The sequence below is a fragment of the Hemitrygon akajei genome, chromosome 23, assembly GCF_048418815.1.
Source record: "Hemitrygon akajei chromosome 23, sHemAka1.3, whole genome shotgun sequence".
Lineage (NCBI taxonomy): Eukaryota > Metazoa > Chordata > Chondrichthyes > Myliobatiformes > Dasyatidae > Hemitrygon > Hemitrygon akajei.
The window spans coordinates 56,967,426-56,994,448 of record NC_133146.1 but is presented as its reverse complement, the minus strand read 5'-3'; the positions used below and the strand labels follow the sequence as shown (position 1 = coordinate 56,994,448).

General features: G+C 42.5%; 1 protein-coding gene across 1 annotated transcript in view; it reads left to right on the top strand.

Moving 5' to 3' along the window:
- Positions 1-26,779, top strand: part of gucy2g (guanylate cyclase 2g) — a 56,207-nt gene extending 29,428 nt beyond the window's left edge. Inside the window, exons 12-24 of the mRNA XM_073026778.1 lie at positions 3,867-3,950; positions 5,342-5,446; positions 6,527-6,598; positions 10,206-10,374; positions 10,466-10,621; positions 12,138-12,309; positions 13,141-13,281; positions 16,293-16,485; positions 17,418-17,592; positions 20,003-20,101; positions 21,478-21,569; positions 24,487-24,618; positions 25,987-26,779. Of these exons, the coding sequence (XP_072882879.1) occupies positions 3,867-3,950; positions 5,342-5,446; positions 6,527-6,598; positions 10,206-10,374; positions 10,466-10,621; positions 12,138-12,309; positions 13,141-13,281; positions 16,293-16,485; positions 17,418-17,592; positions 20,003-20,101; positions 21,478-21,569; positions 24,487-24,612 (1,584 nt within the window). The 3' untranslated portion in view covers positions 24,613-24,618; positions 25,987-26,779. The remainder of the gene's footprint in view (positions 1-3,866; positions 3,951-5,341; positions 5,447-6,526; positions 6,599-10,205; positions 10,375-10,465; positions 10,622-12,137; positions 12,310-13,140; positions 13,282-16,292; positions 16,486-17,417; positions 17,593-20,002; positions 20,102-21,477; positions 21,570-24,486; positions 24,619-25,986) is intronic.
- The last annotated feature ends 244 nt before the right edge of the window (positions 26,780-27,023 follow it).

The window sequence follows — 27,023 nt, the reverse complement described above, 5'->3', positions numbered from 1 at the left end:
AGGCAATTTGGGTTCAATTCCTGCCACTGTCTGTTAGGAGTTTGTACATTCTCCCCATGACCACAAGGGTTTCCTCATACAGTCCAAAGATGTAGCAGTTGGTAGATTAATTAGTCACTGTAAATTGTCCTGAGATTAAGCTAGGGTTAAATTAGGGGTTTACTGAGTGGTGTGGCTTGAAGGGCCAAAAGGGCCTGTTCCATTTTGTATCTCAATAAATAAATAAAATGCATGCATATAAAAATAAATAAACTCTCCCCACAAAGTCGAGCAGTTCTCAAATACAAACTATACCTCAGGAACAGATCTGAGACCTTAACCCCGAAGGCCTTTCGACACCTTAATCTCCATGATGATTGAAGACCTTTAGAAATAGATTAAATATTTTAAAGTAATTATAACATTAAAATAATTTAATTTAAAATTACTTTTAACTGCTCCAAATTATTTTTAAAATATTGGGGTGGAGGTCATGATGTGAGGAGGGTTGTAGAAGCTCTGCTAGCTGCTCGCTCCTTGGCAAAAAAAAGAGCCATGAGAACAGTCGCAGAGGTGGCCGAGCGAGCCTCCAGATAGCTATGGATCAAGGTGTGGCCCACGGACACACACCAGAGCCTGATCAACCCTGGCTGGGTCGCCTGGGTGAGAGTGTCTGCTGTTGAAAGAACCACAACACCTGATGACCCCAGGTTACATCACTGATGATAGGTCTCAGAGCATCCCAGGATGTAACTCAGCATCAATGATAAAAATAATATTACTTACTTCATACATAACAACAGACCAAATATTAACCTATTCCAGCCAGATCTCTGGCCCCATTCAGATCAAAGGGACCAGGCTGGACACCCCAGCCAAGGCTGAGAGCCTGAATGTGAATGCTCACCCAGCTCAGTAATTTGGAGGATGTTCCTTCGACTCAAGTTCGACACTGGAATTTGATAACTGCATTCCCTACTCCTGCACTGCAATCCAGAAAATTCAGGAACACAGTGACTTGTGCAGCTGCCTCAACGTGTGTGAGCTGGCCCAATATTACAAAGTGAAATTTGTTTTGAAAAGTTCTCACATTCTGCATTTGAATCATAAAAGGACCCTGGCATAAACTGATCCTGCAGAGGTATGTTCATATCTGACTGTTTCATGTCAACTGCTGTCAGATCATAGGGGATGAATTAGCGTAAATCCAGAGAGATTCGATTCTTGCCCTGAAAATACCATGTACGGGAAAACAAAAGCTTTTTACAGAGAAAAGATAGGTTAGAGTTGCATCAGCATTCACTAATGTAACAACTATACTGTTTCATGTTCCACAATTCGAAATCTTTCTAAGCAACGATTAGACTGCTTGACATTTACGGCAGGGGTGTGAACATCACTAACAGTATTGAATGAATAAACTGAAGCAGTTTGTGAAGTCTCTCTGTGATATACAACATAGAACCATAGAACATTACAGCACAGAAACAGGCCTTTCGGCCCTTCTTGGCTGTTCTGAACCATTTTTCCACCTAGTCCCACTGACCTGCACCTGGACCATCAGAGGTGAAAGTAACTTAAATTTCTTACCTTCATGGCCTTAGTATAAATATAACCTACTTCATCTCCTTATACTGAATCCTATGGCAATTTCCACCAGTTAACTAACTACAGGTCTGTGCGAAAGTCTTAGGCACATAGATATATATATATATATATATATATATATATATATATATAGTGAGGGTGCCTAAGAATTTGCACAGTACTGTACTTGTCAATGTGGAGTGGAAAGCGAGTTTGTAAATCTGGCAGGAGCAAAGGCTGGTGAGGCTGAAGCTCTGCAAAAGGGATGTAGGACAGGTGGCAGAGAAGGAGTGCCAGAGGTAGGAGGTGGCACGGGTGCAGACTCACCCAGCCCTAAAACAGCAAGCAAGCTAATTTGATTCCAAACAATTGGTTTATTGATCTTAACAGAATGTCTCTCTGGTGTTTCCCTCTTGCTCCCCTCTCCCTTCCCCTTTTCCCAACAAACTTTCCCCTCTCCCTGACCCCCCTTCCCACTCTCAGTCCACAACAGAGACCCATATCAGAATCAGGTTAATTATCACTCACTTATGTCATGAAATTTGCTTTTTTTGAGGCAGCAGTACAGTGCAATACATGAAATTACTACAGTATTATGCAGAAGTCTTAGGCATCCTAGTTAAATATGAGTGTGTAAGACTTTTGCACAGTCTGTGCTTTCACTTTTGAACTACGTACTAGAAAGACCAACAATAGAATGACTTGTGTTACCTCAGAAACAGTCTGCGCATTAGCTTTCATAGTAGATGAACTGGATTACTTGTGGATTATTCCAAGAACTATCCACCAGTCTTCTCTATTTTAAAGATCTTCCAGTTGATCAGAGAAAGAAGTTAAACAGGTTGGTCTTAGTGGAAAAGGATTACTGTATGTAAGAACCGTTAAACCTTCTTCATAGACAGCACTGTGAGGTCCAGGCTGATCTGCTTCCACTGGGGGCTTCTGTGGGTTTTGACATGGCTAGTGTGGGAACTGAAGACTTCCCCCCCCCCCCACAGGAGGTGACTGACAGTGTGGGTAGTTTGTGAGGTGGTGCATGTTGTGTATTTAATATTTTAGTTATATCTGAATAATCCTGTACCTACAGGTTGATCAAGCTTTTCTATTTGTTTAAATAACTAATTACTGGTTATATGTAAAAATACTTCATTGTACGTCATCGTGCCACCATGTGATACGTGTGTGCCTCATTTAAAGTAAACACAAAGTTAGACTTGCATTCCCGGACTTGCTGTGTTTTCTGTGAATTAACTTGACGATTTAAAGTTACAAAACATCACAGTGCTCTCTGCCTGCTTGCTTGGTCAGAGCTTCGTGCTCTGAATGCATGAATTAAAGTTCCCAGTCCCATCCTAATGCTCCTTCTCCACTTCAAGTGCTCATGAGCCATAGGCTCCCGAGAGTCAGTGGAGTCTTCATAGTCTGTCTATGAAGGTTTAACGGTTCTTACATAATCCTTTTCCACTAAGACCAACCTGTTTATCTTCTTCCTCTGATTAACCGGAAGATTCTAAAATAAAAATGACTGTTGGATAGCTCTAGTAATAATCCACCAGTAATCCATTTCGTCTAGGATGAGATGGGTGGACAAAATGGTTACCATGGACTGATTGGGCAGAAGGGCCAGTATTAGAACTGTATTGATCTATGACACACTTTAAAGAGGGGTATTGGGAATGTTACTGACTGCATCCACCAGAAACACAGAAGCCTTGCGATTTGTGACAGAAGAACTCTACCAACGGACAAACTCCCAATGCAGCCCTGTGGCCAAAGGTTCTGTGGCCTCATACCGGCCTCATCCATTCTCATTCCACTCTGGAAACAAGAGTGGAAAGAACATCATAAAATCAGAGAGGAAGTAGGTTATCCTTGATCCTAGGTCTGTCTAGCAAAAATAAAATATTTGCTATCCTCCACCCCACACCCCTCCCCCAAGTCTGGTCAGCAACATCTAGAATGAATCCTGTAACTCGAACAGACAGTACTCCAATGTGAACAACGCTGGTCAGAATCATACTTTGTCCCTCAATAGTAACATAGCCTTCTATAGTAACTGACAACACACACGAGTAGTGTCGGTGGGTCCTTCTAGTTTCATCTGAAGGCAAAACAGCGCAGATCCAAATAGAGTCTGCATCCCGCATTGTCCAACTTTCATGGCCTCTGGGAAATAAGCATTCTCAGAACTATGACTTGGCTTCTGTTCCACAGCTAGCTGAAGTTGTGGGTCCACTGACTGAAATTTTGCTGAAAGCAGAACTAATTACTATTGCACTCATTCTCCTCTGCTTTCACAGGGAAACTATGTGACGGTTCAGAGCTTTGAAAGAAAAACTGCTCCAGACATGAGCAAGAGGACAATTCTGAATGAAATACATGTGGTAAGATCAATGCGTTCACAGTTACAACCACACAATTAAACACCCCAGAAAACTCACTTTAATTTAAAGTTTAGTTTTACATTTTTAAATTTAATTTAAAGATATGTACAGCATGATAACGGGCCCTTTCGGCACAACAGGCCTGCTCTGCCCAGTTACACCCACGCAACCAATTAACCTACTAACCTGCACCTCTTTGGAATGTGGGAGGAAACCAGACCCCACACAACCATAGGGAGAAAGTACAAACTCCTTACAGACTCTTTAAAAAGGACATTTTTTTAAAAAATTTTGCTTCTTCCACTCTTTTCCTCCTTTCAGCAGTTCAAACCCTCACTGTCCTCTGGTCCTCTTAGCTATTTCAACTTCACATCCCGACCAATGATCTACATGTCCAGATCAGCCATGGTCTTATTGAATGGTGGAGCAGTCTCAATGGGCCAGATGGCCGACTCCTGTTCCTATTTCTTATGTTCTACATTCATGAAAAAGCCTGGGAAGGCTGTCTTTTAGTAGCGGCACTGCAAGAGGGCACATTTGCTCCTGATATAATATAGTTATACAGGAGTAATATAATGCATTAACTAGTAGGAAGTCCTACCAGTGGTTAGGAACAGTAGTTTTGTTTATCTAGTTTTTCTCATCCATTGTCATAGTTCAAAGTACGTTTATTATCAAAACATGTATTCTCTATACAACCTTGAGGTTCTTCTCCTTGCATGCAGCTATAAAACAAAGAAACCCAATAGAACCCTTTAAGAAAGGAGAAGACCGTCAAACAGTCAATGTGCAAGGAAATAAAACAAATCGTGCAAACAATAAAACAATAAACTAACAATAACATTTAGAACTGAAGTTCATGTAATTGAGTCGACAGCCATCACTGCTGCCAGTGTAGGAGCTTGTTAGTTGCAGGCCATAACTCCAGTTCAGCACATTGCCCAGATATCTATTGTGACTTTAACCATTTCCTTCCACACTCCCTCTTTCTCCTCTCTCATTCCACCAATGCCACTCCCCACTACCCCATCCCATCATCAAAAGAGCTAACCAGGTGCCAATCAGGACCAACTACCTTGTGTTGGGGAGAGAATTATCAAGTAGCTTTCAAACGATGGGCTTGACTCACACAGAGAGCCATTAAGCGTTCCATTTAGTTAAATCGCTGATTAAATAACTCCTCAGGACATTATATTAATTCTGTCATCAAAAGAACAACTGAGAGCAAGGAGATGGTCACAATTGTGATACACTTCTGCTTTGGGATCTCGAAGGGCAAATTTAATCTGTTACATTTCATTGGTTCAGGTCTATGAACTTGAAGGAAAATATATATGTATTCAATTTCTGTCGGCTGGCTCAATGAATTATTAATGTGCATTTTTTCCCAGTTGCGAGAACTAAGGCATGAAAACCTGGCGATGTTCTTCGGTGTGTGCATTGATGCAATGACAGTTTTTATCATTACACAGTACTGCAAAAGAGGAAGTCTAACGGTGAGCTGCTTGAAAATAGAGTGGGGGGGCAGTGACTGGGGGAATCACTGAGTATTCTCAAGGAGGTACAGAATTGAGCTTTTTCCTGCTTATGAAGGAAGGTGATATTTATTATTTAGTGTCACAGCGCGGAATTCCGGTTCATTTAGACACACTGCCCAGCAAACCACCTGTTTAACATTGACTTAAACATGGGACAATTTACAATGACCAATTAACCTACTAACCGGTACATCTTTGGACTGTGGGAGGAGACCAGAGCACCCGGAGGAAACCCCCATGCAGTCACGGAGAGAACGTACAAACTCCTTACAGATGACACCAGAACTGAACTCTGAACTCCAATGCCTTAAGCTGTAATTTGCATCACGCTAACCACAACACTACCGTGATCCCCTAAGTAGCTGAAATGGCCCCTAAGCTGCTTCAACTGTTACCTTCTCTTCATCTTGTCCACCAAAGGAACTCTTCTCAGACTTTCCTCTAAACCCACACCTTACTCAATTTGTAAAACACTTCTTTTTAATGTTGAGGCATAAGAAAGGGGTTTGTTGAGAAGTTGGTTTGTAGTAGTTTTAAGTAGGGACTGAGCAAAACCCAACAGATTTACTAATTGCAGCTTCTAGAGGTCAGACGTTTGTCAAGGATGCTTGTCTTTACACAGGTGCAAACTTTTGATCATCATGTCCATTTTCCAATCACTAAAATAGAAGTAAAGGTCTGTAGAACTTTCTAGCTATTCAATTTTTCTTTTCTTTATTTATTTATTAAGATATAATGTGGAACAGGCCCTCCTGACCCTTTTGGTCGTGCCGCCTAGCATTCCCCAAATTTAACCCTAGCCTAATCAGGGGACAATTTACAATGACCAATTACCTACCAACTAGTGTATCTTTGGACTGTGAAGGAAATTGGAGCACCCAGAGGAAACCCACGCAGTTACAGGGAGAACGTACAAACTTCTTCCAGACAGCGGCTGGAATTGAACCCGGGTCACTGGTACTGTAAAGTGTTGTGTTAACCATTATGCTACCATGCCACCTCATTTTACTCAATTCATCCTTTTTTTTTCCTTTCTAGGATATTCTGAAAAACATAGATTTTGAAATGGACTGGATTTTCAAGCTCTCACTTGCCTATGATATTATTAACGTGAGTACCAATGCATTGACCTTAGTAAAGATTCATTGTGACACTGTGTCTGCCTTCTGTTATCAGCCATTGTTCAAAGTTCTACAGCTGGTTGGGATTTAGTTTCACCCTTTCCTTCTGCACTCCCTGTAGCCTTTCCTGACTGAGGCCTCACCCAGTCCCTACACCATCCAATGGAGGTCAATTAACCAAGAATGGACCAGGGGGTTCAAAATTGGGATCAGATCTCTAGCTGCTTTATCATTGGCTAGGTTTATCAAATCATAGGCTTCACATACATAGACTAGATGACTGGGAACTATCAAATGTTCCTTTTTTTATTGAGATATAGCATGGAAGAGGCGTTTTGTCCCTTCGAGCCACACCACCCAGCAACCCTACAACTTCCTCCTAGCCTAATCATGGGACTATTTACAATGACCAATTAACCTACCAACTGGTACATCTCTGGACTGCGGGAGGAAACCCACACAGTCACAGGGAGAATGTACAAGCTCCTGACAGGCAGTGGTGAGAATTGAACCCAGGTTGCTGGTAGTGTAAAGCGTTGTGCTAACATCTACACTACCGTGCCACCGTATTTCTACCGTATTTCTTCAGGCTGCCTCTATTAATTTTGTCACGAGAAAAAAATTCCAGGATTGAGATCCAGCTGTGATAAAGGAACTGATGTTCTTTCACTAATAGAGTCATGTTGATACTTTCAAATCAGGTTGGTGAGTAATGTGGAGGAGAGTGTCCTAATTCTCATTAAGACCTACACAAACTGAAAGCACAACATTGTCTGAAAAAAATCACAAGATAACCTGATAACTTTTCTTTATTCACTTACCTTGATGAAAATGCATTTAGCTTTAAAGCATCCACTATAATTGATTATTCCTCTTTGAATAGAAAATCATTTTGTCAGTATTGTAAGCATAGACTATGTTTTTAATCTTACCTGGTGGGTTGTACGTTCTGTTTGTCCATATACCTCCAAATGAAGGAATTGCTGTTGGCAGGGTTTTTTTGCAGGCAGGACTGGTTGCAGGTAGGGCTAGATTTGTCTTTCCAGTGGCCCATGGAAAGTAGGTTTCGATTTAGGGTCTTTGATTTGGCCCATTAGATCAATGTCGGTCCATTTGGATTCAAGCTCTCAGCGTAGATTAATGAGCAGCTGCCTGGTTCAATCCGCAGTCATCAGGCTCTTAAACCAAAGGGGATAACTTCATTCCACTTCACTTGCTTCTTCAATGAAATGTTCCCACAACTAATGGAAACAAATTCTGACTATAAGTGACTATATTTGTGTAATAGGAGACAATAGATGTGTGGTGGAGAATATATTGACTGGCTGCATCACTGTTTGGTTTGGAAACATCAATACCCTTGAATGGAAAATCCTACAAAAAGTAGTGGATACAGTCCACTCCGTTATGGGTAAAGCCCTCCCAATCGTTGAGCACATCTACTACATGAAACACAGGCACTGGAAAGCAGTATCCATCATCAGGGACTCCCACCACCCAGGAATGCTCTCTTCTCACTGCTGCCATCAGGAAGAAGGTACAGGAGCTTCAGGACTCACACCACCAGGTTCAGGAACAGTTATTACCACTCAACCAACAGGGTCTTGAACCAAAGGGGATAATGTCACTCAACTTCACTTGTACCATCACTGAAATGCTCCCACAACCAATTGAGAACTCTTCATCTCATGTTATTGATATTTATTGCTTTTCTACTTACTGTACATTTACAGTTTGGTGTCTTCTGTACTCTGATTGAACATCCTTGTTGGGCAGTCATTCCTTGATTCTGTTACAGTTATTGTTCTATAGATTTATTGAGTATGCCCACAAGAAAATGAATCTCAGGGTTGTATGTCGATACATACATGCACTTTGATAATAAAATTTACTTTGAACTTTGGCTGACAGGTTCAGGTCTATGGATGTCAGATGCACACAGGATCAAATGGCAACTGTTATTCCTTACTCAACTAAATTGAATAAAATTAGGGACAGAGTTGAATGACGGCCTGGACTGGCAACATTTTTGCATAAATTATTTACTTTGTACATTGTAGTATTTTTATGTCCATGCATAGCACTGCTGCTACAAAACAATGATTTTCATATCTCAAAGTCAGTGCTAATAAACCTGTTTGTAAATCTGATGAACCAGGATAAAGAGGTTTCAGACATTATTGGGGGGGGGGGTTGGAGGTGGCATTTAAACATTGAATAAGGAGATGAGGGTGGATATCCTTGAAGGTTGTTCAGATGAAGCCAAGTAATAGACAATAGACAATAGACAGTAGGTGCAGGAGTAGGCCATTCAGCCCTTCTAGCCAGCACCACCATTCACTGTGATCATGGCTGATCATACACAATCAGTACCCCGTTCCTGCCCTCTCCCCATATCCCTTGACCCCTTCTGGGGCAGAGCATTCCACATATCCACCACTCTCTGGGTGAAAAAGTTTTGCCACATCTCTGTTCTAAATAGCATACCCCTTATCCTTAAACTGAAGTAGCTGAAGCTTGGGGGAAAAGAAGAGTCAAATCTTCTTTGCATGTGGCATACCACTGGCCTCTCAACAGTCAGCTGAAGACAGAGGAAGTGGAAGTAGAATTGGTTTATTATTGCCACATGTACTAAGATGCAGTGAAAATCTTGCCTTTCACACTGTTCGTACAGATCAGATCATTGCACGGGTCGTTGGTATTTAAGTCCATTGATCAAACTGACAGCAGAGGCAGATAAAATATTGAAGAAATCATCAGCCAGGACATGGAATAAAACTGAATGGAGGTCGGGGGGCAACTTTGTAAAACTTTGCCTAGACCACAGCTGGTACATTAGGTGCAATTTTGGTCACTACTCCACAGGAGGGTAGCGCTGGGGAGCGTGCAAAGGAGATTGTGAGAATGCTTCCTGGCTTGGAGGGCTTTATTAATAAAAAGAAAGACTGGATATATTGGATTTGTTTCCTTGGAGCAGAAGAGGCTGAGAGTAACTGGACAGAGGTTCACAAAAATGATCATTATTACCAAGATAGTGCGGATAGTGAGAAACTTTGCCCCCTAACCTACCGTAGACTGCATAGGTTTAAGGTGAAGGGTAAAAGTTTTAGAGGGGATTAACAAAAAGTTTTTTCACCAGGGAATAGCTGCAATTCAGAAAGTCCTACCTGAAATAATGGTGGAGGCAGTAGCTCTCACACTGTTTATATTTTATTTATTATTATTTTCTCTGCTAGATTATGTATTGTATTGAACTGCTGCTGCTGCTAAGTTAACAAGTTTCTCATCACATGCCGGTGATAATAAACCTGATTCTGATTCTGAGTCTTCAGTTGAGCACTTGAATTACCAAGGCGCAGAAAACCATGGTAAATGGGATTGGAAGAGATGGGTTCATAATGAACTGGTTTGCTGAAAGTCTGATTTCTGAGATCTGTGCCTCATTAACTCTAAACTTAAATACGGAAGTTAATTAGTTACACAAACATTGCATCTTGGGTATTCCCAGATCCTGCATTACTGATGATTATTAAATTCAACTGCCATATTAAATATTGTCTACGGAAGGACTGAATGATGTTTTGTGTTTTAATTAGGGGATGGTATTTTTACATGACAGTCCGTTGAAGTCTCATGGTAACTTAAAGCCTGAAGCCTGTCTAATAGATGGCCGAATGCAAGTCAAATTATCAGGATTTGGGCTCTGGGAACTTCAGTATGAAGGCAAAAGGAAAATAATATTTTCTGAAGATATGGATTATACAGGTACATTTAATTACCCTAAAGAGTAGCTTAGAAAATGCAAGCATTTGAAGAATTACAGTTACCTTCACATGTTTAAATTGTATTCTGGCAGAGCTATACTGGACTGCGCCAGAACTTCTGCGTCTTGACGAGTACCCAACCAATGGGACCCAGAAAGGAGATGTGTACAGTTTTGCTATTATTGTGAAAGAATTGCTTTATCACGGGGAAAATGGTCCATACCATGATTTTCAGATGGAGCCAAAAGGTTATATTTTATATCATTTATATCTATTGTTATTGGTGTCGTGGATTTTATTCCGCACTTTTTCTTTCACCCGTAGGATTGATCTGCTTGTCATTGTTCAGAATGTATTTTTGCCTCTGCTGGTTGGAGTTGACCGCGGATGTTGTGTTCCAGCTGTCTGCGTGACACATAAGTCAGGCAGTACAGTATGGAGAGGGACCTGAGCCTGTGCAGCAGACTCCCCCTCTCCATGCTGCTGATGAATCCAAAGGAACGGCAGAGACTGATACAGTTTGGCACCAGCAGTGTGTTACCAGTCAGCGTAGGCCTGCCTTAGGGTCTCTGGCTTTTCCCTCAGGGTTCACTGCCGAAGGTTTCTCCATGAATGGGTATAGCTGCAAGGCAGCAAAGGTTTGATTTGAGATACTGTGGTTGGTAAGTGATATTAACCACGATATCACCTGGGTGAGTTGGATGTGCTGCGATTCACGGCTGATGAGTCCCTTCTGCTCGAAGCAACTGGTTTTAAGGCGCCAGTAACCCGCCTTTGCCCCTTCTCCTGTCAATAGAAGCTGTTCCGCCAGGCTTAGTAGCTAAGCCACATGTGAAGGCTGGAAGCTGGACTTGGTTGTCAGAGGCTACTTGAAATGCAGGCCTTTGATAGGTTTCAATAGGATAATAGGTACGTTCAATGTCAGAAAAATGGCTACAATATACATCCTGAAATTCTTTTTCTTCACAGACATCACAAAAACAGAGGAATGCCCCAAAGAATGAATGACAGTTAAAACATTAGAGCCCCAAAGCCCCCCCAACAACCCCTCCATGTACAAATAGCAGCAAGGCAATGAAAACCCCCACCCCCATGAGCAAAAAAGCAGCGACACCCTCCACCGAGCACTCAAGGATTTAATAGGTATAGGGAGCTTATCCTTACTACCACTCCTGGCTATGACAACCTTCAGGAACGTTTCCTTTCTGTAACCTTTATATTGAGAAATAAACTCTATTGCTACATCTTTAGAAAGTGGGAGGAATGTGGAGCACCCGGGGGAACCGATGAGATCACAGGGAGAACATACAAACCTCTGGTCTGGTGCTGTAAAGCGTTACACTAGCAGTTATGCTACTGTGCCACACTGGTTCTGGCACAGGGAATTGTCAGTGAAACGTATACAGAGGTTTAAGAAAAAATCGCCACAATCGCAGAGCGGTTAGTGTGACGCCATTACAGCTCGGGGGTTTCCAGAGTTCAATTCTGGTGCCATTCTGTGAGAAGTCTCTGTATGCCTCCCTGTGCAGAATGTGTGAGTTTTCTCTGGGTGCACAGTCCAAAGACCTACTGGGTGGGTTAATTGGTCATTGTAAATTGTCCCGTGGTTAGGTTAGAGTTAATCAGTGATGTCAGGAATCACGGGGCAGCCTGGCTTGAAGGGGCAGAAGGGCCTGCTCCTCACTGAATTGCTAAAGAAATAAATAAAATGAAAGATTTGACATGATTAGATTGTTATTTCACTTTTCATTTCACTGTATTTAGAAATTATCAGTAAGATTATAAACCCTGTAGTGCTGCTGAGGCCTACTCTGTCATCCGAGACATGTAACGAAAGGATCGCCTCCCTGCTGAGAGCCTGTTGGGATGAGAGTGCAGACAGAAGGCCAACCTTTCAATCGATCAAACGTACACTGCGAAAGGAGAACACCGAAGGGTGAGTCTTAAAGATTCACTCCTTGACACTGATTATCGCTTCACTTGTCTTCAGTATTGACTTGGTATAATAAGAGTTCACAATAACTCTGGTCAAATCAATGCTTTCCATTCTCACTTGGGTAGCTGTTTTTAAGAACTGTTCTCAGTTTATCTGGGTGACGGGGTGGAGATACATTTCTATCAAAGAAGGTGCAAGACATTCCCTCTCTCTGCTAGCCTGCAGGTCACCCTTGGGCAAGGTGTAGCACCTGCTTAGCCCCTGATCAGGATCACGTGGAGCCATGGGAGCAGGTGATGGATGGTCGTATGAGCAGCTGGTACATCACAAGTCCTGGTTATGTGGCCACTGACGCCAGGTAGACAATCTCTGAAGAGTATTGGTAATGTCTGGGGTCACCTGTCTCATAAAGACTCTGCCCAGAAGAAAACTTTTGCAGAAAAGTTTGCCAAGAACAGTCATGGTCATGGAAAGGCTATGATCACCCACGTCATACGACACAGTGCATAACAAATGAATGAACGTGGAAGCTCTCTTCCAGGTCCCTTGTCCTGCTCCTCCGGGTTTGGCCCCTCTCCAAGGATGCAGCCTGACCCAAGGACTTTTTTTTTCTCTCTTTGTTTTAACTTCTGTTTTCCAAAGTATATGTTATTTTGTATTTTTATGTTACTACTCTTTATGAGTTAAGTTGACCAATAGTAGAAAGACCATGATGCATCATCTACTGAACTTTCAGCTGTTGAACTTGTGTTCAGATTCAATTCAGTGTGAAAGGCAAAAGCTTCAGGAATGATTGATCTTCCATTCCCACATTTCTCTTCTCCTTCACAGTGAAGCGAACATTCTAGATTCTATGGTGGGTAAACTGGAAAAATATGCGAATCACTTGGAAGAAGTGGTTGCCGAAAGGACACAACAACTCACACTGGAGAAGGCCAAAACTGACCAGCTGTTGACCAACATGCTGCCGAGGTATGAACTCTGGAACTTACTGATGTTACAGAAAGTCACAAGATTGTCTTTATAACAGTTTTATTTGTAGTATGCAAAAGTAGGTGGCAGGGTGGAGATATGACTCTGGCAAAGGAGGTGTAAGGCATTCCTTTCCATTAGCGTACAGGTCACCCTTGGGCAAGATGCAGCACCTGCTTTACCCCTCCACCCCAGATCAGGGTCACGCGGAGCCATGGGAGCAGGTGATGGATGGTCGTATGAGCAGCTGGTGCATCTCACAAGTCCTGGTTATGTGACCACTGACGCCAGGCAGACAATCTCTGAAGAGTATTGATAATGGCTGGGGTCACCCATCTTGTAAAGACACTGCCCAGAAGATTTCTGTAGGAAATTTTTCCAAGAGCAATGATGGTCAAAGACCATGATTGCCTATGCCATACAACATGGCACATAATGATGATGATAAGTCTATAAAAGAACTACTCTAGATGTAAGTAGGCCTGTGAATATATACAGGAAGGCGACACTATCATGAAGCACTATATCTCACCAAACAGTCACTTCACAACCATGTTGAGATTGCAGGGTCCACATCCTATCATGACGGGAACTGTAACCCTCTGACATTAACTAGATGTGACCTCCAGCATGCAGGCCTTTAAATTTGTTGTTTTGCAGCTTACTGGAAGGATGAGCTGGTAAGTGAACTGAGTGGGAAACAATGCATCAAGACTTCGCAACTGAAGCACTAACAAAATGTCCATATGCTGACTGCCAGTAACGCCGCTGGCGATTGGGGCAGCTGTGAAGGTCCTCCATATCTAGTGGTGTTCAGGGCTTCCTTCATTGTGTCAGCAGCTTCCTCTCGTTTTTCACTACTGTCAGTCATGCAAGTCCGGGGCGGAGACTCGGGAATTGCATCGCACTCAGATGTAGAAGGATTCTTCATTGCTGTTTATGTAACAATTTTGTTTTACCAGTCCAGGTTGTTCTTGAGCTGAACCCCCGAACCTAGAGGGCCAGTGAGCAACTCTTAGGCTGGCCTCTACCTCTGACCTGGTTGACAAGGGTGACCCTACCAAGAGCCAAAGCATAAAGCCTTAACTGAAGCTAACATAGATCTCTGGATCATTGAGGCAAACTATGCCAAGGTTGTGGTCCTCTCGGAGTGATATGTCCATATGGAGCACCTTACTGTAGTGAATTCTCCTGGTTTTCAATGTGAACCAGTGAGTCCGTAGTGCCCATGTTAAAGGGAGCACTAAAGTTACATACACATCTCTTCACATGGGCTTGTTACGTGCTGTAGGAAAAATAAGGCCATTGCACAATTGCATTTTTAGTGAAAAGAGGGCTCTTTAACTTACACAGTTGGGATTTAAAATTTTTGCACACTCAGGCCTGTTTCAACTTTCCCTAAAGGGGACCTGTCTGAGGAAATCGTAGCAACATTGCTAATCAACTTGGCAGATCTTCCTCAGGCCTTGCACAGTCCACACCCAATCCCAGACACGCAAAGACCTGTCCACCCACCCACCAAACAAAACAGTTCAAATCTCACCGCCTCTCCCACTCAATCACAATACATCTCTCTCAAGGTGTGGATTTCTTGAAATGTGACTGGTATCTCTGTTCCCACCTCACCCTCAGTGCCCAAATCCCGGCAGCTGAATTACTCCCCTTCAGAATAGCAGAACCTGCAAATGAAATACCTACGAGCTCGTACAATCTATCCTGTAGCACACAATACCTAGGGCCTTGTAAATTGTACAATTTTGCAGTAATAGACAGAACCTTGATCAGAACTTTCATTGATTCCCCATCTCACCACCTTTATAATGTGCCCATTCAGATACCATTCAATTTCAAGGCTGGAGCTAAAGGCATTGAACAATTATCAGCCTGCCACATGCCAATCACTTTTTACTTAGTTCTGTGATGAGCTGAAGTTGTGGCCTATTCCAGCTGCAGGGTTGCCTGGCTTTCCGTCTTTTGTAAAGCTTCAGTTCTGAACACTATTTGCTTGTTTTAATTGTTTGCATGATTTTTTTTTCCTCTCTGCACTTTGGGTGTTTGTCTTTTTTTTAATGGATCCTATTGGGTTTCTTGGATTTGTGGCTGCCTGTAAGCAGATGAATCTCAAGGTTGTATAATGTATACGTACTTTGATAATAAATGTACTTTGAACTTTGAACACACTACATGGCTAGACTTAAGAGATTAAAAAATTAGGCCTAAGTGTTACGCAAAATTCTCAGTTAAGCAAATTTCACACAAGTATCATTTGGTAAAGCAGCAGAAACCTTGCAGATCCAATTTCTGTTCTTTCAGGTTTAGCCTTATCCCTTCAACAGTTGACAGATCTTCTTTATGTGAGTTGTCAGGTCAAGTTTATTGTCTGTTAACTATATACAGTGAACATATACTATCAAACAAGGCAACATTTCACCAAACCAGGGTGTAAAGCACTGTAGTACATATTACACACATTAACTTATGAAAGTAAGAATTAAATCTACAGATGAATTATACATAAATAAACAAAGTAAAGTGCATAAATTAAATATTGTCAGATGCAGAACAGATTAACTGGTGAATGTGATGTGGCAGGGAGCTCAGAAGCCTAATGGACTGAGGGAAGAGACTGTCTTCCTTCCTGACTGTTCTTGTTTTCATGCATCAGAGTCTCCTGCCTGATGGTAGCAAGTCAGAGGTTGCTGGTTGAATGTGTGGCATCCTTAATAATGCTAAGGCCCTGTGTGTGAAGTGCTCCTGATAAATGTCCCTGATGGATGGTAGAGGGACCCTTATGATCCCCTCAGCTATTCTCACAGTCCCTTGTAGGGACTTCTAGTCCAATCCTTGGCTGTTCCCATCCCAGATGGAGATGCAGCTTGTCCGGATGCTCTCAATGGGGCTCCAATAAAATGCAGTTAATATGGTGGGGGAAGACTCGCTTAGGAAGTGAAGGCACCTCTGAGAAAGCAGTCACCTGTTTAGATGGTGATTGTTGTTTTATTTATCAACAGCTTCATTGCCGAGCAACTCATGCTGGGAAAGGCTGTGGAGCCAGAATCCTTTGAATCGGTTACCATCTTCTTCTCGGACATCGTTGGCTTCACGAAGCTTTGCTCCATCAGTACGCCCATGCAGGTTGTGGATATGCTCAATGACCTTTACAGCTTGTTTGATGACATTATCAGATCGTACGATGTGTACAAGGTAAGAGAGTGCTTGCTGGACAATAGCATCCATACTAAATATTGAGTGAATTTTAACTATTTCTCCCGTGACTTTCCACACACTCTGTAGTAAATACTAAGTATCTCAGCCCAAAATATCGACAATTGATCCCCAACTCCAAACAAGAGAAAGTCTGCAGATGCTGGAAATTCGAGCAACACATGCAAAATGCTGGAGGAACTCAGCAGGCCAGGCAGCATCAATGGAAAAGCGTACAGTAGACATTTCGGGCCGAAACCCTTCAGCAGGACCAGAGAATAAAAGCTGAGGAGTATAAGCTGGAATATAAGGTATTGTTCCTCCAGCCTAAGTGTGGCCTTATCACAACAGTGAAGGAGGCCATGGATAGAAATATCTGGATGGGAATGGAAAGTGGAATTAATATGGTTGGCCATTCGGAGATGCCGCTTTTTCCACCTCTCCTCCTTCCCTTTCTCCTAACATCCACTCTCCTCTCCTATCAGAGTCCTTCCTCTCTAGCTCGCTAACTTTCCCACGCACCTGGCTTCATCCACCCATCCATCTACCCACCACCTGTTCAACATAATCCTAGCCTAATCGCGGGACAATTTACAATGACCAATTAACCTACCAATCAGTACGTCTTTGGACTGTGGGAGGAAACCAGAGCGCCCGGAGGAAACCCACATGGTCACAGGAAGAACGTACAAACTCCTTCCAGACTGCAATGGGAATTGAACCCAGGTCGCTGGAACTATAAAGTGTTCTACTAACCACTATGCTAACATACCATCCTTCTAGCTATCCTACTCACCCCCCCCCCCACCCCCCACCACCACCTTTGTGTTGCTCTGGATTTCCAGCATTTGCAGTATCCCTTGTGTTACGTATCCACCAGGTTAGTTTCAGGTGCTTGTGTAGCTTTCACTCTGCTGTTCCTATCACTATAGGTTGAAACAATAGGAGATGCCTACATGGTAGCAAGTGGACTTCCAATTCGCAATGGGATGCAGCATGCCGGGGAAATTGCTACAATGTCTTTGCATTTCCTCAGCTCCATGACAGTCTTTAAGATAAGACACATCAACAACGTGGAACTGCAACTTCGCATAGGTCTCAATACAGGTAATACAAAATATTTTATTTGGACAGTATTATCCAAGTTCACCAAGTTCAAAATAAACTTGTTATCAAAGTACATGTATGTCACCATATACAGCCCTGAGATTCATTTACTTGTGAGTATACTCAACAAATCTATAGAATGATAGCCACAATGGAAGACCACCCAACCAGGGCATTCAACCAGTGAGCAAAAAGGCAAAAAACTGGGCAAATACAAAAATAACATAACAAATAAGCAATGAGTATCAAGAACATGAGATGGAGAGTTCTAAAAAAACTGAGTCCATTGGTTGTGGGAATATTTCAATGATGGGGCAAGTGAAGCTATCCCCTTTGGTTCAAGAACCTGATGATTGAGGGGTAGTAAACCTGTTGGTGTGAATCCCAAAGCATCTGTACCTTCTTCATGATGGCAGAAGTGAGAAGAGAGCACGTCCTGGGTGGTGGGGGTCCCTAATAATGGATGCTGCTTTCCTGTGACAGCATTTCATGTAGATGTGCTCAGTGGTGGGGAGGACTTTACCCATGATGGACTGGGCCATGTCCACTACTTTTGGTAGAGTTTTCCATTCTGGGCATTGGTGTTTCCACACCAGGCCATGATGCAGCCAGCTAATATACCATCCACCACACATCTATAGGAGTTTGTCAAAGTTGTAGATGTCATGCCGAACCTTTGCAAACTCCTAAGGAAGTTATTTGGTTTAAGTTGCCGATTCTTACCATTAAGGTGTTATATTATTTTTATTATACATCAAAATTGAAACAATGGTCTAGGATTAAATTAGATGCAAAATTAGCATTGTTGTAAATGGGACGACACTCCAATGAAACCAATATTTGCAAAGAAAGAACAGTCAATTATTACCCACAAAATGCTCGAGGAACTTAGCAGGCCAGGTAGCATCTATGGAAAAGAGTACAGTCAGCATTTCAGGCAGAGACCCTTCATCAGGACTGGAGAAAGAAAGATGAGGAGTCAGAGTTAGAAGTTGGGGGAGGGGAGGAAGAAACACAAGGTGATAGGTGAAACGGTGGGGTGGGGGCCACGGTGAAGTAAAGAGTTGGGAAGTTGATTGGTGTAAGAGTTATAGGGCAGGAGTAGGGGGAATCTAATAGGAGAGGACAGAAGGCCATGGAAGAAAGAGAAGGGGGAGGAGCACTGGAGAGAGGTAAGGAGATAAGGTGAGAGAGGGAAATGGAAATGGGGAATGGTGACGGGGCGGGGGGGGGATGCGGAACGTTACTAGAAGTTTGAGAAATTCATGTTCTTGCCATCAGGTTGGAGGCTACTGAGACGAAGTATAAGGTGTTCCTCCTCCGACCTGAATGTGGTTTCATCGTGACAGTGAAGGGGGCCGTGGACTGACATGTCAGAATGGGAATGGAAATTGGAATTAAAATAGGTGGCAACTGAGTGATTCTGCTTTTTCTGGTGGACAGAGCGTAGGTATTTGGCAAAGTGGTCTCCCATTCTACGTCGGGTCTCACCGATATACAGGAGGTCACACCAGGAGCACTAGATGCAGTAGATGACCATAAGACTATAAAATATAGGAGCAGAAGTAGGCCATTCAGCCCATCGAGTTTGCTCCCCCAACAGACTCACAGGTGAAGTGTCTCACCTGGAAGGACAGTTTAGTGCCCTGAATGGTAGCGAGGGTGTAGGGGTACATGTAGCACTTTTTTCCGCTTGCAGGGATAAGTGCCAGGATGGATATCAGTGGGGAGGGAAAATGGATAAGGGAGTCGTGTAAGGAGTGATCCCTGTGGAAAGCAGAAAGTGGGGTAGGAGGGAAAGATGTGCTTGGTGGGGGGATCCTGTTGGAGATGGTGGAAGTTCCAGAGAATTATGTGCAGGACGCAGAGGATGGTGGGGTGGTAGGTGAGGTCAAGAGGAATCCTATCCCTGGTGGGGTGGTGGGAGAATGGGGTGAGGGCAGACGTGTGCGAAATGGAAGGGATGTGGTTGATTATAATAGTCATTTAAGTTTGTCTGTTTGTGCAAGGCCAGTCTGAATGACAACACTCGTCCCACACCACCAGATTCAGGAAGAGTTACTACCCTACTATTTACGTTCTTTGTAAAGTATCCACAGTATTTTAAAGGTGACAAATAATTGTTAATTTTGCTTTCATCGGCCATATTCCCCTCTGATCTTTCAATAAGATGATGAAAAATTCTTGAATATTTCCATATCGTTATATTTTGTATATCCATCTGTCACATAGTGACTTCTGATTCACAGTTTCAGGGATATTGTCACAAGTTGTGTTTTGGCAGATACTTCTAATTTGTGGAAATTATGACAATCATGGAAACTACGTCAGAATAGTATATGGCATTTTTGAAGGACAGCAATCTCAGATATTAATTAACAGACTTCAATGTGTTAATTTGCTTCTGTAGGCCCAGTGGTTGCTGGTGTAGTTGGAGTAACAATGCCTAGATACTGTCTCTTTGGAGACACCGTCAACGTAGCATCAAGGATGGAAAGTAACAGTTTACGTAAGTATTTGTTTCTTTTATCACTAAATAAAAATGTTAAAAATGTCCCTCTGGTTGAGCAACATCTGAAGAAGAGAGTGAAAATTTCAGATGCATTACCTTCCATCAAAACTGGAAAATTTAATTTAAAACAGTTCCAGGAGTCTTTAAAAATATTTATCATCTTGTCTTAAATGTTCGTCAGAGACATTTGAAGCAGTGGAAATGGCCTGCAATAGCACAAACTGTCAGTAGGCCAACGGACAGTCCTTTATTCCTGCCACCTGCAGGCTAATTGTTAGTACTGCATCTTGCTGAAGGATTGAAATGTTCAGACCTGCATGGCCAGAAGTGTTTACTCTAGAGTGAGGACTAAGCAAATTAAAGAGATTCAGCCCAGTATGAGTATCTGGGATAGAATTTGCTTGGTATTTAAATAAAGCACTGTAACAACTAAACATGTAAAAGAAATCAACTTTTACATTAGACGGTCAATAGAAATGACAGTTTTAAATTTTAAAACTTGAAGTTTTAAATTTCCAGACAGATTTTGGAATTGGCTCTTTCACCAAATTTGCCTTCATTATTTACATTGAGACGTGAGTGAAAAGTATTCTACACGTGCTTAGGTATATCATTTGGAGACATTTTTTGGGATGTTGTGAGTATTCTTTATCTTATCGGCATGCAAATTGTTTTTAAGCAGTGCCTGTGATAAAGAAGCAAAATTACAGTACTGCATCGAAGAGTTCGCAGAATGTGAGATTGGCTATTGCCTGTTATGCTGCAGACACCTCTGTCTGTCCGTGGCCATATACTGTCGCACGCAGATATAGAATTCTGCATTGCTGCTTCCATAACAATTTTTCTTGACCAGTCAGGGATTTTAGCCCTGAGCTGAACCCCCCAAACCTGGAGGATGGGTGGACCACTCTTAGTTGGGCTCTGCCCTTTGACCTGTTTGGTAAGTGTGGTGAACTACATATACCTATCTGGACACGCCCCCCCCTGCTGACTGCTTCTGTGGCTCCTCCCACAGACCCCTGTATAAAGGTGGTTGGAGGCACTGCTCCCCCCTCAGTTTCCAGGATGTTGTGTGGTGGTCGCTTGCTGCTGACGGTGCTTTCTTCCAGCCAATAAAAGCCTACCTTGACTCACGTCTCCGAGAGTTATTGATGGTGCATCAGTAAGCCTCTAAGCTGTAGAACAAGGAGGTCTGTCTAACTGAATACAGGCAAAATCTGTGTGCACTTTAACACCATGTGGAGCATTACATTGACTCAGGTGTGAACTAAACAGTGACAGGGCAGTTGATACAATACTGCTTGACCAACGTACACTGCAGATTTTATCCTTACGAGCTGCAACTTACATAATGAACTTCTTGTGCTTCTTAGCCTTGAAAATACACATGTCACAAAGCACAACGGATGTCCTGAGGGGATTTGGAGGATATGAGATTGTGAAGAGAGGGACAATAAAAGTGAAGGTAGGGAATCAAATTTTCCAACATGCAATATCTTTTTATGTTTGTTTAACAGCACATAGTACAATTTTAACAGCTTTTGCTGAAGTAATGTACTGTATACTGCTATTTTATACGATTCTGGTCTTCAACTGTACTGAACTCCATTCTGGAACAACATTAATACACAATATAAACACAAGAAATTCTGCAGATTCTTCAAATCCAAAGCACCACACACAAATGTTGGAGAAACTAGCAGATCAGGCAACATCTATAGAAATATCCACTGTCTATTCATTTCCGTCAAAGCTACCTGACCTACTGAGTTCCTCCAGCATTTACTGTGCAATTTTAGTATGATCTCTCACTCTTACTTCCCGTACCGTTACTGGTGTTTTAGCAGCAAAGAGGATCCTCCATCTGTGGTGAACTACATATACCTGTCTGGACTGCTCCTGTGGCTCCTCCCACAGACTCCTGTATAAAGGCGACTGAGGCCTGTTGCCCAGCCTCATTCCCCAGGATGTAGTGTTGTTCATTCTTCCAGTCAATAAAAGCCGATACCTCGCTTCGTACGTCTCAGAGTGAGTTATTGATGGTGCATCACCATCTCTGTCTGTCATTGGCCTTTTAGTCTTGGTGGTGTTCAGGGCCTCTCTCATCATGTCAGTAACTTCCTCGGTTTTCACCACCGTCAGCCATACAAGTCCTGGGTGGAGACTCAGGAATACCACCACACTCAGATGTGGAAGGATTCTCCAATGCTGTTTCCATAACAATTTTGCTCTAGTAGTCAAGATTGTTAGCCCTGAGCTGAAGCCCCAGACCTGGAGCACTGGTGGACCACTCTTAATCTGGCCTCTACCCTTTGACCTGATTGGCATGGGTGACCCTACCAAGAGGCAAAGCATAAAGCCCTGACTCCAGCCAACATAGCTCTCTGGATCATTGAGGGAAGCGAGCCTCCAAACCACAATAAGGTTGTGGTCCTTTTGAAGGAAAGCGGCTTGATAGAGGTGTTTCTTTTATATCAAAGTAAAACATATTTACTGGAAATAACCTGGCATTCCTGCATTCAGTACTGTTCTGTGACATTCCTACACACCAAAAGCACTGTTGCTGCTCTCAAGTGGCCCCCCGGGTGGTACAATGATTGAGGGGCTTCCTCACACAACCCGACCCCTCCCTCTCTGTAGCGGCAAAACTAATCCAAACTCAAAACAATTGCCACCGCAGGGTTGTTATTCTTGCATGGCGCACCCCCAGCTCCAGTGAAATGATTTTGCAAAGAGTCAAATCCATTATTTTGATCCTTTATTAGCAATTAGCAAACATTCAATGTCGCAGCAAGACCAAGTGTTATCTCAGCGGTCATCAACGATATGATCTCCACTGGCTCCAAGCTACAAACTGGCATGAAATAAGTAAGAGTACGTAACTTATTCCCTTTGATTTTATCACACCCCTGCTAAAGTGACTAGTTAAACATAATAAATGCACAACACAGAACGCAAAGCAGATAGAGAGCAGATACACAGCTCTTACACTCTCCAATAACAGAAGAACCCTATACTGTGGTCCTTCTCTACTGACTTATAAAAGACTTGGACAGTGGACAGCTGGTGCCTTTTCCAGGGCAGTATGACATCTGTTTAAAGTGAGTGGAGAGAGGTTTGGTGGAAACGTCAGAGGCAGGTTTGTTAAACAGAGAGTGGTAAATGTATGGAATGCACTGCTGGGGCAGTGGTAGAGGCTGACACGTTAGGGACCTTTAAGAGATTGTCAGGCACATAGATGAAAGGAAAATGGAGAGTTATGTTCTATATAGGAGGGAAGGATTAGATTGATAATGGACTAGGTTAAGAAATTTCTGTTTGTTTGCCTATTCATTTATTTACAGTGTGGAACAAGCCCTTTAAGATGCACCGCCCAGCAATCCCTCCCATTTTAACCCTAGCCTATAATTTACAATGACCAATTAACCCATCAGCCAGCACAGTATTGTGGGCTGAAAGGCCTTACTGCGCTGTACTGTTCTATGGTCTCTGGAAATGGTGCTACAGGGATTTAAGTAACCGTTGTGCGGCTGACTCAAACAATCAACCTTGAGGCCTGGTTGATCCTCTCTTGCCTTTTCTACCTTCCTGCAGTAAAATAGATGAATATTATTCAATATGAAGGGTTTGTATACCTGATAACTCTGCAGTTTCCTGCTCTCTGAAACCTAAGCATCCTCCAGTTCCAAGAGGAAAAACGCATCACTTCTATTTCCCTTCAGCAAATCAGAATCAAACGTGAGATTTGTTAACTTAGTAGCAGCAGTTCAATACAATACATAATCTAGCAGAGAGAGAAAAATACATTAAAACATAATAAATAACAAGTAAATCAATTACATGTATTGCATAGATTTTAAAAAGTGCAAAAACAGAAATACTGTATATTTTTTAAAAAGTGAGGTAGTGTCATTCAGTGTCCATTTAGGAATCAGATGGCAGAGGGGAAGAAGCTGTTCCTGAATCACTGAGTGTGTGCTTCAAGCTTCTGTACCTCCTACCTGATGTTAACAGTGAGAAAAGGGCATGCCTTGGGTGCTGGGGGTCCTTAATAATGGACGCTGCCTTTCTGAGACACTGCTCCTTGAAGATGTCCTGGGTATCCCAAGACTGGTTCCCAAGTCTTTGTAGGCTGGTTCCCAAGATGGAGCTAACTAGATTTACAACCTTCTGCAGCTTCTTTCAGTCCTGTACAGAAGCCTCTCCATATCAGACAGTGCCTGCCAGATTCAAATATGATTGCTATTTATTAAAGAAAAATATATACATTCATAAAAATTACTTCATCCACGCTTCTGTGACAAGGTGCATATTTTAATTAATATATAAACCCCTTTTCAATTGTTACCAATTTTAAATATCTCCTTTGTATTTTTCCTCAGGGAAAAGGAACTCAGTCAACATACTGGCTTAAAAGCAAAGAGGGATTTAACATGCCTTTACCAAAGTTTGAACTTAATATGGAAGGTGATTCTAATGGCTCAATGGAAATGGCAGAAATAGATTAATTAGAGGTAAGTTTCACTTTATATAATGAACACCAGCTGCACAAATCTTTTGATGTAAAAATGTTGTTTGAAATATCTGTAGGGATTTCTTGGTCAGACATTGAAAGTCTTCTACTTTAAGAAGGAAAGACTTGTGTTATTGTAGTATGGTCCATATCGTCTGAACTCCCCTGCCAATAGCTGCACTTAAAATGTCATCAGTCACTGTGGTTATGCAGGAAATTGAAATGTTAGGTTCCTCCATAGGGAAAGCTGTTACAATGGTGTTGGGATTTTATTGGTTGTATCAAAGTGCCTGGTTTAGCCTGCCTATCAAAGCATTCTACCAGGGTGTGACCATTGTCACATGCAAACAGCTACTTAGAGCCGTAGGTGACCACTTGGTGTCTGGCTGGAACCAAAGATGAGTGAGCTGCCCCAGAATGGACACAACAGGCCCCTTCACCAGAGGTGCTCCCCCTCCCTGGACATGCCATAGGCGGGCTAAATCATAGTCTTAGTCTTTTCCCCCAGTGAGATAGGGACATGCCTGTCCTAGCATGTGAAGTCAGCTCCACCACAATGGGTGGATGAGATCTAGCATCCAGGGAGGAGGTACTGCAAAGATCCATGGAGAGCGAAGGGCATGGTAAGGCACAGAAGATGTCATGGTCAACCGCTGCAACCAAGGAAGACCCCGGTTTATGCCGCTTGTTTGTACCTCTGGTCCTGGATTTTCGAGGTCGAGAGAGTGGAACTGCCCCAGTGCAATGGTTCTTCAACTTTAAAAAACTCCTGCACAGGCTTCCTGTTATTGTCAGACACAATGGACAACCACCATCAAAGGGACATTTCCCATGTAATCTGACACACATGCCTCATTCCAAGTAGCACAAACAATTAGAGGTATCTTCACACCGATCATCTTTAAAGTTCATTGTTAAAATTAGGAACATTCCCCATTGAACTTGGGTGTGTTATCAGTCTTACTTAGCACCAAAGGGAGGAGGACATCTTCAGAACAAAATACATTTCAATAAATGCCCACTCCATCCCTTCTCCCCATCTCCCACCTACTGTATCTCCTTCAGCCAATCTCCTAGCATCCACTCAGCAGCTTGCAGCCCCCTTTCATGGTTACTTCTGGCCCAGGTCCTTGCAGCCTTGAGGACCCTTCCATCCCAAAGGTGGTCTTCAGTCTTAGATTCAATAAGTTCATCCCAGCCTCTGAAACATCCAACCCTCTGTTTTAAATGTGAATTTTATAGAACTGATATTGTTTGCCAGACTCTGACGCATAATTTCCTGGTCCTGTTCTGGCTCTACCATACATTGATTTGCTTAAACTCTAACCAAACATGATCATGTTTCTCACTACAACTTTTTCTTTGACAGCAATATCCACATCAATACAATTACCATGAAATTCTGCAACAGGTGTTCTAGAAAAGAAATGTACCTGGCCCTTGGATCCAGTTTAGAAAAGCATATTTATTTAGTTGTTTAGAGCCTTCCAGCCCTTTGAACTGCGCCACCAGCAATACTGTCAATTCAACCCCAGTCTAATCAAGGGACAACTTACAATGACCAATTGACCTACTAACCAGTGCACCTTTAGACTGTGGAAAGAAACCAGAGTACCCAGAGGAAACCCACGTGCATGTGGGAGGATGCAAAACTCCTTACAGATGACATCAGAATCAAGCTCTGAACTCTAACCCCCGATGTGTAATGGCATTGCGCTAACTGCTACGCTACTGTGGGAAAACAAACCCTTCTCACTGACACAAAACATTCAGGTGAAAATATAGAGAAATTTTGGATAGAAGCACAAAAAGTCTGTCGGGACCCTGGGGACTTGTGAAAACTGTGTGGTGATTTCTTTTGAACTTATAGTCCTTTAACATCTTTGGACATTTTTACTGTGCCCATAGTCTGATTTTTTATCAATTATGCTATTGTTTGCACTATTGTAACTATATGTTGTAACTATGTGGTTTTGTGCAGATCTTGTAGCTTTAGTTTTTGGTCTTGTTTGTCTGGTGGATTTGGAGCTCCTTTCCGGGGAATGCGCTAAGACGGTAGCGCAATATTAATACGCAGCATCCTCTCCGGACTCTGGATTGGGGATTGCCAAACGTTATGTGGATTTTCTAGTGTAGTCTGTTTTGTCATGTGCTTTTGTGATATCATTCTGGAGGAACGTTGTCTCATTTTTTAAATGCATTGCATTTGTGGTTTCTAAATGACAATAAACTGAATCTGAATCTGAAAAAGTAATCCATCAATTTACTCGGTGTATTTGCCAATCAAGTTACTAGTAATGGTGTGTTCGTTTGAGGGAATGTGGGGCTTTCTCTGCCTCCCATGCAGATTTCATCTCCACGGCAGTTGTAATCTGTGTTGTCGCAGTTTGGCTACCATGGGCTTTC